Below are 15,935 nucleotides of genomic sequence, written 5' to 3'. Positions count from 1 at the left end.
AAAATTGAGAGTAGGAGTGTGTTATAGTCCTAATGACTCTGATGAGTATAATAAAAAACTTCACAGGGAAATTGATTGGGCCAGTAAATCAGACAGTCTTATAATGGGGAATTTTAATTTCCCAGATACTGACTGGAATTTGTGGGTTGGTCACTAGCAAGGTTTTTGTGGGACAAACTGACGTTGCCAACAACAAAATTCAAAATGGGTAGCATTCAAAGAATTAATCTTGGAAACTACTAGGCTTTTCACACAAACTAAGAAATATTGTTCAAGATTTAGGCCTAAATGGATCTCAGATGATCTAATGAGACTTGTGGCAGGAAAGAAAAATGCATGGGACACAAATTATCATGAGACACAGTTGCCTATGATAGATATAAGCTGGTCTATAACCAAGTCACAAAGGAGGTTAGGCAGGCAAAGGCAGATTATGAGAAATCTTGGCAAAGGATGCAAAGAAAAACAGCAAAGGGCTCTTTACTTATGTAAACTCTAGAAGAGAAGGAGATGAATCAGATTTGTCCACTAGATATCAATGGTTCAGCTGTTGAGGCCTGCTCAGGTAGCTAACAAACTAAATGAGTATTTTGCATTTACATTCATCCATGAGGAGTTATTCAGGGAGAAAAATGCCAGAGGTGAATTAAACTCTGGCAGTGATCTAGATTATTTTGTAATAACTGAGAGTAAAGTGGAGGAGAAATTGTTGAAGATAAACACAAGAAAGGCACCTGGGGTGGATGGGATCTATCCAGTTATATTAAAGGAGGCAGCAAAGGAAGTAAGCAAACCCTTAGCCATAATTATGAGAGCTTCCTTGAACTCAGGGGAGTTACCCATAGACGGGAGATGTGCAAATGTGACCCCAATTCACAAAGGAGGATCAAAGGGCGACACAAGTAATTATAGACCTGTGAGTTTAACTTCTGTTCCACGAAAATTAATGGAGGCACTGGTTAAAGAAGCACTGCAGGATCATCTAGACAAGACTTCAGTTTTAGCTCGGACACAGAATGGTTTTGTTAAGGAGAAGGCTTGCCTGACCAATTTGATTGGATACTATGATGCAGTCACAAAAGAACTGGATGCAGGGAATAACTTTGATATTATATACTTGGATCTTAGAAAGGCTTTTGATACTGTTGCCATGGAAGACTGCTGAACAAATTGGAGCAGTGTGGCATTGGAGGCAAATTGCTGCTATGGATAAAAGGATGGTTGAGTGGGAGAAGACAGTGTGGTAATCAATGAACACTGCTCTTCATGGACTAATTTTATTAATGGAGTCGCTCAGGGTTCAGTGTTGGGTCCATTGTTATTTTCTGTATTTATAAATGATACTGATGATGGTATATCAGGCTTAATGTACAAGTTTGCAGACTATATGAAGGTTGGCAGGGTTGTTAAGGACACTAATGACAGTACGCTGCGGCAACAGGATCTATAAAAGTTGGGCAGATGGGCTGAGAGGTGGCAACTGAAGTTTAACACTGACAAATGTAAAGTATTGCATATGGGAAGCAGTAACCCCTGAGTAACATATCAACTGTGTGGTACTACACTGACAGTGGTAGAGAATGAAAAGGACCTAAGAATAATTATGCAGTCAGATATGAAGTTTTCTGAGCAGTTTTTTTTTTTTTTTTGATTTGGTAGTTGTTGGCGCATCGGCTTCTGTGGCCATATTGCACCTCCCAAGGTTTTTGCAGTACTTTGATCCAAGCCCGAGGCGGGAATCGAACCCGCGACCTTTGGGTTGCCGGGCAGGTACTTTACCCACTCGGCTAGCCCGGTCGGCTTTCTGAGCAGTGCAGACAGTCTACAAGAGTAGCTCATGGTGTCTCGTCAATGATACACAGGAATTTTTCTAGCAAGGGTAAGGAGGTGATTATCCCCCTGTATATGACAATGGTCGTGCCACACCTTGAGTACTACGTACAGATCTGAGGGCGTCATTTTAAGAAGGATGTACAGCTGTTGGAACGAGTACAGAGAAGGGCAACAAGATTAGTGAATGGAACAAAGGGTTGCTCTTACAAAGAAAGGCTTAAGTTTTGCAAATTACAGTGTCTGGAGACTAGGCACCTGCGAGGTGATGTGATAGAGGTGTGAAGACTTGAATGGTTTGATTATGCTCAGTGCTGATGTGATTCTTCCTCTTGCTCAGAATAATCACCTGAGAGGGCATAAATTCAAATTGAGGAAAGACAGTTGTAGGATAGATGTGCAGAAGTTTGCCTTTAGCCAGTGGGTGGTTGATTGCTGGAACAAACTTCCATCTGTCGTTGTAGAAGTTAATAGTTTAAACAGATTTAAGGCAGAACTAGACAAACATTTGGAGCGAGTGGATGAGCGAAATGAGAAGGGGGGGGTGTGTGTGTGTGTGTGCGCGCGCATTTTTTTTTTTTTTTTTTTTTTTTTTTGGCTGATGATATATAAGCTTGCTTTCTCGCATCATGTGCCCTTGCTAATGCTCAATGTATCATACTATGTATTATAAATAAGTAATATATATATATTGGTACATACTTCTCCAAGTTTCTTGCTTAGGATTTCATTTCTGGCTCTTGCAAAGTCATAATTTCCATCCTCCTTAAACTGAAAACAAAACATGCAAGCTTTTATAAAAATAACCAAAAAAATAATAATACGCGTGCGCACACATTCAGATTTAATTTAAAAAAGTTTTATTCTATAGCAGATCTATCTAATAAGTACTTTACATAGACTACAATATCCTTTGAAATAACTATATACAGTAATTATATGAAATTTTTTTATAATAATATCTAAATCAGTACATACAGGACATTTCAATTAAAATGCACCAGGGTTTATCTCACTTATTTTTAGGTTTAGACTATTTGCCATCTTTTTTGTCATATTTGGGCTGAAAATTTTGATTTTGATGTTAAAGACTAAATATTGGAATTTAGATTTTACAATTTCTAAATTTAAATTTTGTCTAATCAACTGCTTTTATTTTTAAAAATGGGGAAGTTAGTGCCCATCCTTGATTTAATCTAAAAATATTATTGGTGTGCTTCTGTAATGAACGTAAACTAACTTTATTCAAAGTGTCGCGCAGTTTCACTTTTCAGTAGGTGCATTTAGTTGTGTTGAACAGCTAGTTTTAAAAGGGCAGTTAGGTCTCTGTCTCCTAACAAATAATTACAAAAGAAAAATATTCACAAGAATTTCACAAAATAAAAGTTTAAAGAAAAACAAATGTCACTAATCACAAAACATGCCTCAAATTACGATAAATTTCAAGTAGCTTTGCGACAGAAAAAACAAGAACTAACCAAAACTTTTCAAAGTCAACAACAGATTAGAACTTTACTCGTCAAAATTTATCTGCAGTTAGAGCTAGTTTTTGAGCCTCCCAAATCACTGCCAAAGAAAGGACCTTTATGGATGAAGAATTTGTAAAACGAATTTGTTTGCCAATTTCAGAACTATGTCCTGAGAAAGTAAAGTATTTTGCATCTAAGTTTATCTTGTCAACTGTAACGAGAAGAATTGAAGATTTAGGAGCCGATTTTCAAAATCAACTCGTAGAAAAAGTTCGTGAATTCGCACATTTTTCAATAGCAACTGATCAGAGTGAAGATACAAGCCATACAGTTCAATTACTCATTTATATCCAAGGTGTAAAATTTTGCAGTAACTGAAGAGCTAGTCACAATAAAAAGCTTGAAAGATACAACAGGTGAAAATATATTTTTGAGTGTGCTAGAATCAATTGACAGCCTCAAACTGAATTGGGATTTGCTATCAATGGTTATGATGCATAGCGCTAAAAATATGGTTGGTATTAAAATTGGGTTCATGGGTCAGCTTCAGTATCGAAAGTAAAAAATATCTTGAGAGTAAAAATATTAAAAAACCAGTGCAATTTCATTGTACAATTGACCAGCAGTCTTTGTGTGGAAAATTTTTGAGCATAGATTCAGTCATGTCAACTGTAATATCAACAGTAAATTTTATTTGCAAGAGTGGTCTGAATCAGCGGCAATTTAAAAAAAATTTTCTTGAAACAATCGAGACTGAATATGGTGATTTGTTGTACCACACTAAAGTACGATGGTTAAGTTGTAGTAACGTGTTGAAGCGATTTTTTAAACTTAGGATCAAAATAGATCTATTTATGAACAAAAAACTGAAACCTGTTCCGGAACTGTCAGATCTCAAATGGTTTGTGGAACCATGCCTTTATAAAAAATATATGTGAACACCTGAATTTTCTTAATATGAAACTACAAGAACGAGACACACTTGTCAATGAATTGTATTATAATGTCAAAGCATTTGAAACAAAACTAGTTTTTTAAAAGTCAACTACTTCGGAATAATTTTTCACATATTCCATGTTGCAGTAATTTATCTAAAAACATGCCTAGTTGTAATTTTTCCACTGAAAATTTTGTTCAAAACATTAGTTTGCTGGAGGAAAATTTTGCGGCTAGATTTTCATTAAAAATGAAAATCTAATTAAATTTTATTCAACATTATCACAGTCAGATTATCCAAAAATTAAAAATTTTGCAAGGTTACATCAATTTTTGGAAGTACATGTATATGCGAGCAGACTTTTTCAAAAATGAAATATGTAAAATCAAAAATACAATCACATCTAACTGACCTGCATTTACATGACTTTTTAAGAATTGAAACTAGTACTTTAAAACCCGATATTATGAACTTAGTTGCACTCTACAACCACATTCAGTGCATTGATTATAATTTTGTTGTATTACTAGCTGTATTTTTATAATTTTACAAGAAAAAAGTACTAATTAATTTTGTTGTATTGCTAGCACAATAAATAAGTAATAATTAAAATTTGATATAAACAAACTGGTATATTTTATATTACATATCCCTCGATTTATTTTTGAATCTGTAGATATAGGTAGGTATAAGTTTTGTTTCTCTGCATGACAAAGGCCTGCTTCTCAAAAAGTTTGGAGATCCCAGAATTAGCTGATCCAGATGCCTCCTAGAGTTACCAAGAGGTTCGATTCATTGGACTATTTAGCTGCCAGCCTGCAAAACTCATTTTAGAGCTGTAGTCTCTAAAATGCAAGGGATATTAGATCTCGCTATGATGCCCTTCATAACCACAAGAGACATCCCATACTGCACAACTGAGTATATGGGAGTTCTTAGAGTTTTTCTCTAAACACTAAACATGGGCACCACTTCAGTCCTCCAATATCCAAAGTGGTAGTAGTGCACCAGATGATGACAGTCATCTACCACCTAATAATTGCAAGGTGACACGGAGAAACGGCATTCCTCTGTGTGATATGGACTCCACAACCTCAACCCCTGCTTATGTTGGTTCACACCTAGGCAGTCATCTTCAATACACTAGATGCAGTGGTTCTGGCCTTGCACATGGAGTATACAGGTTACTAACAGTTCCACCACCATGAAGATGCAAGCAGAGGATCTGGTTGTTGCAGAATGACCAGAATTCATCAAATTCAGTACACTTGACTCACTAGTGGGACCCAAATATCAGTTCCATCAACATTTTAGACAGGCTCTAGACAAACTTCAGGATTGTGAATTAACCGTATTTTAATTTTCATTAGCAAATTGCTTATTTTTAATTAGTGATGACATACTAGTCATAACATGATTTGGAAAGAAAATTTCTGCAATTATCCAAAAAGGTTTTGCTCATTCAATGTGATTTAAGTTGTATGTGGGGGAGTATAAACTTTTCTTGATCACATGCACTTTAACTATTGCAAAATTTAACATACAGCATTCAAAAGACTGTGTATTCTTATATGAACTTACCCATTTTTCTTTCTTCAAAGCACAAGTAGTAATGTCCTCCTGGTGCTTTGCAATCGCTCGTTCTTGTTCTTGTCGCTTTTTTTCTTCTTCTTCCTGGTAAAATATAAAAGAACAGCATTGTTATATCCTTAATGTCAAGAGTATTGACATGACTTAAGTATTAATATAGCCAAATGATGCAAATAAATGAACTTTTTCTTTATCTGGCGCGCACGCACGCACGCACGCACACACACACAGTATTTCCACCACCAGAAAATGCCTATCCCTTCCAAAGATTTCTATGCTTAGCTGCTGTTCTTTGCTAGAGACTTCTCATAATCTGCCTTAGCTTGCCTAACCTCTTTTATGCCTTGATTAAACTAATTTATATGTATCACCTTATAATTTAATGCAAAATGGGATGACCTGCAAGATTTCTTTTCTTCTTTAACTTGGTTGGATTACTGTTTAAAAACTTCTGATGTCAACATTTGCTCAGATCGTGTCAGCGAAATTATTCTTGCAGGAATGGAATCCTTTATTCCACACTCCACTTTAAAATCTCGACTTTATCTAAACCTCAGTTTTCCAATAAATGTGCTAAGACTGTCCAAGAGAAGAACATTGCATATTGTAATTGGCTTGTTTCCAATTGTTCAGTTACATTTTCTGCCTAAACCAAAGCTAGCAACAATTGTAAAGCAGTTATTAATCAGTCCAAACTAAATTTTGAAGAGGCTAAGAGTAGAAAACTTGCTTTTTGCCCTAATGGTAGCTGAGCATTCTGGTCTCTTGCCAAAGATATTGGCCACAAATTTTTCCCATCTCTGCTCCCACCCCTGTCAAAACCAGATGGTTCTGTTGTCACTTAAGCCAAAGATGACCTGCTAGCATCCCATTTTTCTTCCAACTCATGTATTAATGATCTAGGAAAAATACCTCCCACCATTCCCAACATGTTCCATTCAATGCCTCCTGTGGTCTTCCGTCAAAAGGATGTCAGAAAGATTTTAACAAATCTTGATGCTAAGAAAGCTCCAGGTCCCGATGACATTTCTCCACTCAACGATCACCAGTGTGGTGATCGTTGACAAATCAGTGTCGATCCACTGGTGATATTCTGGCTTATGTTACCCATTTATGAACAAATTCAATGGAAAAGTTTGGTGAAACACAAGCATTTGCTCTTGACACCTCAAAGGCTTTCAATCATGTTTGGCATAAAGGTCTTCTCAATAAGTGTCCATCTTATGGTTTGCCAACTTTTTTTTGTAATTGGTTATCCAATTTTCTCTCTGATTGCTCACTGAGGGTGATGGTAGATGGTTCTCTGTCTTCTAACTTCTCCACTAATGTTGGTGTCCCCAAAGGTTCAGTTCTTTCCTCCACTCTTTTCCTCTTGTATATTATAGACCTTCCACTGACTGGAAATCCATAGTTTTGCCAATGATAGCACATTGCATTCCACTTTCCATTTTGAGAAACCTTGCCCTGCTCAAATTAGCTTCAAGATCTCGAATATCTGCTACCAATTCCTTAAATGCCGATCTCCAGATAATTCTCCAGTGGGGCAAAGACAACTTAGTTGATTTTAAAGTAATGTTTTAGAAGACTGAGTTTTAACTGCTCCTATGCTTATCTTTGGTGATACTCTGATTTCTAGGCAAGTTGATTTCTCTCTTTTGGGGATTACCCTGACTTCTAATCTCTCTTGGCACAAGCACATTACAAATATGCTTGTGCTAAGAGAGATTAGCACAAGCACATTACAAATATTGCTTCCTCTGCATCTAAAAAACTTGGTTTTCTCTTTCGCTCTCGGCGTTACTTTTCTTCCAAACAGCTGTTCACTTTGTACACATCACAAATCCACCCTACCGTGGAATATTGTTCCCACATCTGGGGTGGTGCCCCCAAAACCTCTCTCAGGCTTCTAGATTCCATTCAGAAGAGGGCAGTTAGATTAATTAATGATTCATCTCTAACAGAGTCTCTCCACTCGCTCTCTCATAGACGCACTGTTTCTGCTGCATGCCTCTTCTACAGATACTTCCATGGGCAATGTTCTTCTAAATTGGCTTCTATAATTCCTGCTCTCTCTTTCAAAACAGTCTGAACATGTGCCACCACCAGCCAACATCCATTTACTGTCCAACTTCAAACTCACAGAACCAACTTTTCATATTGCTCATTTATTCATTCAAATGCCATTTTCTGGAACAACCTTCCTTCATATGTCTTTCCTGAAAATTAGTGTACAGAAGTTCAAGTGTAATGTCAACAAATATCTTCTTTCATCTTCTCAACGTCCAACACAAGCACGGTACTAAGTACTATAGGTTCTAATACCTTTTGTGTTTAGGGTTTTCGTGAAAAAAAAAATATGCATCCCATTCATTTTTTTTCTCTGCTACAAGTCTCAAGTTCATCTGATATCCATTTAGGTCTAAGCCTTGAACAGTATTTCTTAGTTGGTATGAAAAGCCTAGCAGCTTTTATAATTACTTCCCTGAATGCTTCCCATGTAGAATTTGCTGTTGGTAACATCATCAGTTGATTGCACTGCACAGAATTAAAAGCTGTCTGAGACAACAGTAGCCGTTCTTACAAAAGCAAAACCCCTTTACAGTAGTTATGTCTTTAAATAATTTCCACATTAGTACACAATGATCACTGCCATCCATTTGGTCTTTTACCTGCAGATTCTCAATGCATGAAGAATCTCTGCTGATAATCAGATCAAGAGTATTGCTTTGTGTTGCCTCTCTAATATATGCTCTAGTGTGTGCAAGTGACCAATCCACAAATTCCAGTCAACATCTGGAAAGTTAAAATCCCCATTATAAGAAATCCTGATACAGGGTATTTCAGAGACTGCTGGTAGTCATTGCGGTACATACAAGTAAACACATGGGTTGTGTTAGGGTAGCTAAGAATAGGAACAGGTGCATGTATACTTGTATATACACCAATGCTAGGAGTTTGGTAAATAAATTTGATGAATTTGAGGTATTGCTCAAAACATCAAAGGCAGATATTGTTGGGATATCAGAGACATGGTGTCACACAGATATAAGGAATGCGGAACTGGAATTTGGGGAGTACAATGTGTACAGGAAGGATAGACAGGAGAGGAAGGGAGGAGGGGTTATGCTATTAGTTAAGAAACAAAACCCAAGGAAGTGCAGCCAGTCGACATCACTGGACAGTGCAGTGTCGAGTCAGTTTGGTGTGACATAAGCACTGGGAAATCAAAATTGAGAGTAAAAGTGTGTTATAGGCCTAATGACTCTGATGAGTATAATAAAAAACTGTACAGGGAAATAGAGTGGGCCAGTAAATCAGAGTCTTATAATGGGAGATTTTAATTTCCCAGATATTGACTGGAATTTGTTGGTTGGTCACTCACACACTAGCGAGGCTTTTGTGGATTTATTGGATGATTGTTTTCTACATCAGCATGTTTGGGAGGCAACTAGAGGGAGTAATACTCTTGATCTGATTATCAGTAATGATTCTTCATGCATTAAGAATCTGCAGATAAAGGAACCACTAGGTGGCAGTGATCGCAGTGTGCCGAAGTGGGATTTACTCAAAGAGGTAACTACCATCAGGGGTAAAGGAAAGGGTTTTTTCTTTCATAACGGCGACTACGGTGGTCTGAGACAGTATTTAAATTCTATACGGTGGGACCAACTGATGATGTTACCAACAGCAAATTCAAAATAGGAAGCATTCAAAGAATTTATCTTGGAAGCTACTAGGCTTTACGTACCAACTAAGAAATATTGTTCAAGGTTGAGGCCTAAATGGATGTCAGATGAACTAATGCGACATGGCAGAGAAGAAAAATTCATGGGATACATATAAATTAATGGGTGATATGGACGCCTATGATAAATATAAGCTGGTCTGTAACTAAGTCACAAAGGAGATTAGGCAGATTATGAGAAATCCTTGACAAAGAGTGCAAAGAAAAACAACAAAGAGTTCTTTACCTATGTAAACTCTAGAAGGAAAGGGATGAATCAGATTGGTCCACTGGATACTGATGGTTCAACTGTTGATGATCCTGCTCAGGTGGCTACCAAACTAAATGAGTATTTTGCATCTACATTCACCCATGAGGAGTTATTCAGGGAAGGGAATGCCAGAGGTGAGTTAAACTCTGGCAGTGAGCTAGATGATTTTGTAATAACTGAGAGAAAAGTGGAGGAAAAATTTTTGAAGATAAACATAAAAAAGGCACCCGTTATATTAAAGGAGGCAGCAAAGGAAGTAAGCAAACCCTTAGCCATAATTATGAGAGCTTCTGTGGACTCAGGGGAGGTATCCATGGACTGGTGATGTGCAAATGTGACCGAAATTCACAAAGGAGCATCAAAGGGCGACACAAGTAATTATAGACCTGTTAGTTTAACTTCTGTTTCACGAAAATTAATGAAGGCACCGGTTAAAGAAGCACTGCAGGATTATCTAGACAAGACTTCAGTTATAGCTCGGACACAGCATGGTTTTGTTAAGGGAAAGTCTTGCCTGACCAATTTGATTGGATACTATGATGTAGTCACAAAGGAACTGGATGTAGAGAATAAGTTTGATATCATATATTTGGATCTTAGAAAGGCTTTTGATACTGTTGCACATGGGAGACTGTTGCACAAATTGGAGCAGTGTGCCATTGGAGGCAAATTGCTGTTATGGATAAACGGGTGGTTGAGGGGGAGAAGACAGAGTGGTAATCAATGGACACTGCTCATCATGGACTAATGTTATTAATGGAGTCGCTCAGGGTTCAGTGTTGGGTCCATTGTTGTTTTCTGTATTTACAAATGATATTGATGATAATATATCAAGCTTAATGTTCAAGTTTGCAGATGATATGAAGGTTGATAGGGTTGTTAAGAACACTAATGACAGTACGCTGCTGCAACAGGATCTAGAAAAGTTGAGCAGCTGGGCTGAGAGGTGGCAAATGAAGTTTAACATTGACAAATGTAAAGTACTACATATGGGAAGCAGTAACCCCAGAGTGACATATCAACTCTGTGCTATCTACAGTGGCAGAGAAAGAAAAGGACCTGGGGGTAATTGTGCAGGCAGATATGAAGTTTTCTGAGCAGTGCAGACAGTCTGCAAGAGTAGCTCATAGTGTCTTGTCAATGATATAGAGGAATTTTTCTAGCAGGGATAAAGAGGTGATTATCCCCTTGTATAAGGCAATGGTCAGGCCACACCTTTAGTACTGTATACAGGTCTGGAGGCCTCATTTTAAGAAGGATGTGGAGCTGTTGGAATGAGTACCGAGAAGGGCAACAAGATTAGTGAATGGATTAAAGGGTTGCTCTTAAGAAGAAAGGCTTAAATTTTGCAAATTACAGTGTCTGGAGACTAGGCATCTGCAAGGTGATCTGATAGAGGTGAATAAAGCCTTGAATGGTTTGAGCATGCTCAATGCTGATGGGATTCTTCCTCTTGCTCAGAATAATCAGCTGAGAGGGCATAAATTCAAATTGAGGAAAGAAAGTTGTAGGATAGATGTGCAGAAGTTTGCCTTTAGCCAGCAGGTAGTTGGTTGGTGGAACAGACTTGCATCCTTTGTTGTGGAAGTTAATAGCCTAAATAAATTTAAGGCTGAACTGGACAGGTATTTGGAACAAACAGAGGGGTGAAATGGTAGCGGGTTTTTTTTTTTTTTTTTTTGGCCGATGCTGCTGCATAAGCTTGCTTTCTTGCATCATACGCCTCTACTAGCACTAGTTCTGAAGAACAGTGCCAATGGAAGTATCTATAGAAAAGGCATGTAGCAGAAACAGAAAATCTGTGAGACAGAGTAGAGAGACTATTATTGATGTGTCATTAATAACCTAACTTCACTCTTTTGAATGGAATCTAGAAGCCTGAGAAAAGTTTTGGGGGCCACCACTCCAGATGTTGGAACAATATTCCATGGTAGAGTGGATTTGCGATTTGTACAGACTGTACAAACATAACACCAAGAGTGAAAGAAAAAATCCAATTTTTTAAATGCAGAGGAAACAGTATTTCCCTTCATAAAATCTTTGAACTCTTCATATATACTTAGTGGACAAAAGAGACAAAGTAACTTAGCATAAATTTAGAATTTTTTCATTGGTGCTTTTTAAAATATTCCAAAATATGAAGCACACGGTAAATGTAAAAAACAGGCTATTGTATCCTATGTTTTTGAATGGTCAAATGTTTTCTTATTTAAGAATACAAACCTGTTTGAAGCAGAATGTATATGTTAAAGGAATCTCTTTAAAAAATTTTACATTTCTTCATGTGTGGTGTGCATACTTTAGGGTTGCCAACTTACTCATATTTGAAAGTCCTTTTTCCCTAATTCACCCTCAAAAACTGTTAAATTTCATCTTATTGGTGCTGGAATAGAAACTACTTGGCAATTACAGACAGGGAGTATATAAAAACAGCACACACACACTGGGGCAAATAGTCACACCCAATCAGCCCATCTTTTCCTGTAGGGAGCCCAAATTCTAATTTCAGTCTCCCTACAAGACATTAGGCCTGGGACCCTTCCTCCTACCAATAGACATCCACAAGACTAGACATTAATGGAAATCAAGAAATCCCCAAAAATATTTGTACATACAACAAATTAAAGTACAAATTTATGATCCTGCATCATTAATATTTAAAAATTTACTGAGTGACAAAAGTAGATTTGATCAAATACTCTCTCAAAGTTGTGATAGTTGATAGAATTAAATGACATTTATGTAGCTAGGATACATCTATTTTCTAGTAATGTGATATGCAAAAATGTAAGATTGAAAATTTTTTCTGTCTACTTACTCCAGTAACTGGTTCATCTGCAGGTGGAGGAATTTCGTGCAAACATTCACCAATTATTTTTTCTTTGTCTGCCTGAAAGTGAAAACAGATAATTTATAATAAATAAAGGAAGCTAATGACAACCTTTCTTATTTAAATCTTGTAACATGTAGATATTAAGACCTCATTATAAAGCTGCTCACTACTGAGTTTAATAATAGTTATATGCGACTGCAGAAATGAGTGAAGAAGATTATGCTCTGTGCATGCTGTGTTCATCCATCACAGCATGCTCTGTGCATGCTGTGATGGATGAACAGATACTACGTGCCGAAATAAAGGTCTCACTGAGTCAAAATGAACTGGAATGTTATTCCAATTTTGTTATAATATTCCAAATATCCCAACATCTTATAAAAACCAGTGCTTCAAAATATGCAAGTATGCTGCTAACCTTTTGACGAGTTCAGTGGTTCACTAAAGCTCTAATCCCACATACTAGAAGAAATCTCTCTCTCCTCATATAGGCACCTCTTAACCAATCTTACCAGACATATCTGTCTTTGGGCCTTTTCAACAATATTTTTGCATTTCATTTAGGTGTGACCTCCATATCTGGATACAATATTGCCAAGTGCAGTCTCATAATTCCATTATACAATGGAATTACATCTCTAACTAGCAGTTGTTCAATAAATCTTGTCTGGACACTATGGTCCCTCCTTGTTGCCTGTCTGCACAAAAAACAATGTTCATGTATCACAAAATTCTTTTTCCTTGTACAGTCAGTTCTGCTATAATGCAGTACATGTGTTCCTAAAAGTCTCTGCATTATGGTATTTTGGGTAACAAAAACAACAGGGCTTATAGGAAAAATAGGGATAGGGGCAAAGCACTCAAAAAAAAAAAAATGTTCAGTCTGGTAAGTAAAACACTAAAAAAGTTAGAAACCCAATAAAATTGATAAGTAAATTGCAGCCATTATCAACCCACTGCAGGATGGAAGCCTCCTCAACAATTCATGCTGAAGGAAATGGACCATAATCTGCCACGCTGGTCCAGTGCGATGGCAGATCGACCGTGTTTAGCAGTCAGGGGCTTGAACCCCGGTCTACTTAAAGAGCATGTGCCACTCCCGCTCCTGACCACTTGGCTACGGATGATAACACAGGTTTAAATATCTTAAATTTCTAATAAATAAATAAATATTACAGTAAATATAGCACTTTACCTTGACAAGATATATTTTGCTTGATTGATATTTCTTCACTGACATTTTCTTTTTTTTCTTTTTTTTTTTTTTTGGATTGCAAAATTTAAAACAGTAAAAAAGATAAGCAATCAATAACGATGAACACGGGATGCACAAATTGCACAAGTGAGAAGAGTTTACGAAGCTTTAAAAATAGGAATGAAGAGAAGATTCTGAAAATTTATTTATGCTTTTTATATGATTGAAGATTTTGTGGAAGGGGGAAACATTTTTCCATAATAACATAAAAACCCATAATTCCAGCTAATGTTATTAACGCAAATGCAGTAAGATAGTTTACTACACATTTATACTTAGATTGCACTAACAGAAAAGCCCAATAAACCGGGAACTGCCAAGTGTTTTTGTTTTATGGTTGTGGCCTCCAGAAATGTGCTCCTCCACTTACGCTATCCTGCCTCACGAAATTTCTGTTCGAACTGAGAAATGCGAGCTCCTGAAAACATGAGTCGACCTACAATATCACCTGTTATCTTGTGAATACAGCAAATGATAAGTGTGTCTCTGACCTCTGACCAATACAACTACAGTAAATGGGAAATATAGCTCTCACACATTTGACATTTTTTAAGCTTCATAAACTTGGATGTATAGCTGCGCAGGTCGCTATTCAGCTTGGTGCTGAGTTTTCGTTCACTTGGTGTTACTCTCAGACGAAATCGCACATGAGCCAATGCGAAAATCGTGTTATACTGCATTGTTCCCTAATATATCAGTCACATTGGAGCAAATTTGCATTGCAAAAATGCGAATTATAGCAGAACTGACTGTACTTTTAATTTTACCATTCCAAATGTATACATTATTTCAGGATTATTATTTCTCACTTATCTGACATTTCCTGAAGCCTATCCAAGTCATCCAGAAGGAATGCTATTTCACGCTGGTCACTAACTACTCTTCCCAAGATTCAAATCATTGGGAATTTTGAGATCCCACCTTGTATCTCTTCATCAATGCCACTAATCCCCAAGGAACCCCATTTCTAATACTAGCCCATTGCCATTCATCATTAATTATGGGCACCTCTGTTGTTGTTGGAGTGTTGTTAGAGTGGGAGTTATTGACGCAAGGGCTGCTATGACCATATTGCGCCTGTTACTTTGGAGTGTTTGTCAATATAGGAAAGGAGACTATTCTAGAAGTGATTGTATGCATTGATCATTTTTAGAAAAGTGAACAGTTCTGATAAAGTGGCATCATCTCCAAGTATATGGCTTAGTTGCAGAGGTTTTTGTGAGCTAATTAAAGATCTGAAACATGCGATTTTAGCTGAATGATAATGTGCACACTCAATGATATGTTTCACAGTAAGTATGGAACTACAATGCGGGCAAAGTGGAGAATCTTCTCCTAGTAGTAGAAATAGGTGTGTAAGATGTGTATGGCCAATTCGTGCTCTTGCCAGCACGACCTCTTCCTGCCTGTTTGATCGGGAACTGGATCTCCATAGCTGTAGATTCTGTTTTATTTCAAGAAGTTTATTACCTGTTTGATTATGCCACATTTCAGACCACATTTCAGTACATATCCGCCGTATGACTGGTTTATAATCAGAAAAAGGAACTGGGATGGAATCGAAGCAAGTGGGGTGTTTTGCTGCTTCATCTGCACGCTTATTTCCTGGAATTAAAACGTGGCTGGGTATCCAGCAAAACGTGACAGTCCACTTATTTTTGTTGAGTTGGCATAACTGTGACCTGATTTGTGAGAGAAGTGGATGCAAATGTTGTGATTTATTCTGTAGGGCATTCACAGCACTTAAAGAGTCTGTATATATTATTACTTGGGTGTTTGGAACATCGTTAAGGAGTTATAAAGCCATTTTGATTGCTTATAGTTCAGCCGTAAAAACACTGCATTCAAGTGGTAATTGGACAGAGACAGTGGATGTAGGACTCATTACTGCAGCTCCCATGGATATATCAGTTTTGGAGCCGTCCATGTATATCTGAAGACTGTGAGCATTGGTCAATGCGTGATTCGCATGTAACTGTCTAAGCTTGTGGTTCGATAAGGAGTGTTTTCCCCACTGAAGAAAATA

The 15,935-nt window shown here is 37.3% G+C and overlaps 1 protein-coding gene across 1 annotated transcript in view; it reads right to left on the bottom strand.

The window, feature by feature from the left end:
- LOC150089561 (uncharacterized) overlaps positions 1-15,935 on the bottom strand; it is a 90,045-nt gene that overhangs the window by 11,419 nt on the left and 62,691 nt on the right. Inside the window, exons 3-5 of the mRNA XM_090389537.1 lie at positions 12,640-12,711; positions 5,818-5,910; positions 2,533-2,601 (exon numbers count right to left, since the gene is read on the bottom strand). Coding sequence (XP_090245663.1) covers positions 2,533-2,601; positions 5,818-5,910; positions 12,640-12,711 — 234 coding nt within the window. The remainder of the gene's footprint in view (positions 1-2,532; positions 2,602-5,817; positions 5,911-12,639; positions 12,712-15,935) is intronic.

Source organism: Mastigoproctus giganteus, chromosome 2, assembly GCF_048544385.1.
Source record: "Mastigoproctus giganteus isolate SK-2022 chromosome 2, ASM4854438v1, whole genome shotgun sequence".
Taxonomy (NCBI): Eukaryota; Metazoa; Arthropoda; class Arachnida; order Uropygi; family Thelyphonidae; genus Mastigoproctus; species Mastigoproctus giganteus.
This window is presented reverse-complemented; position numbering and strand designations above follow the sequence as displayed.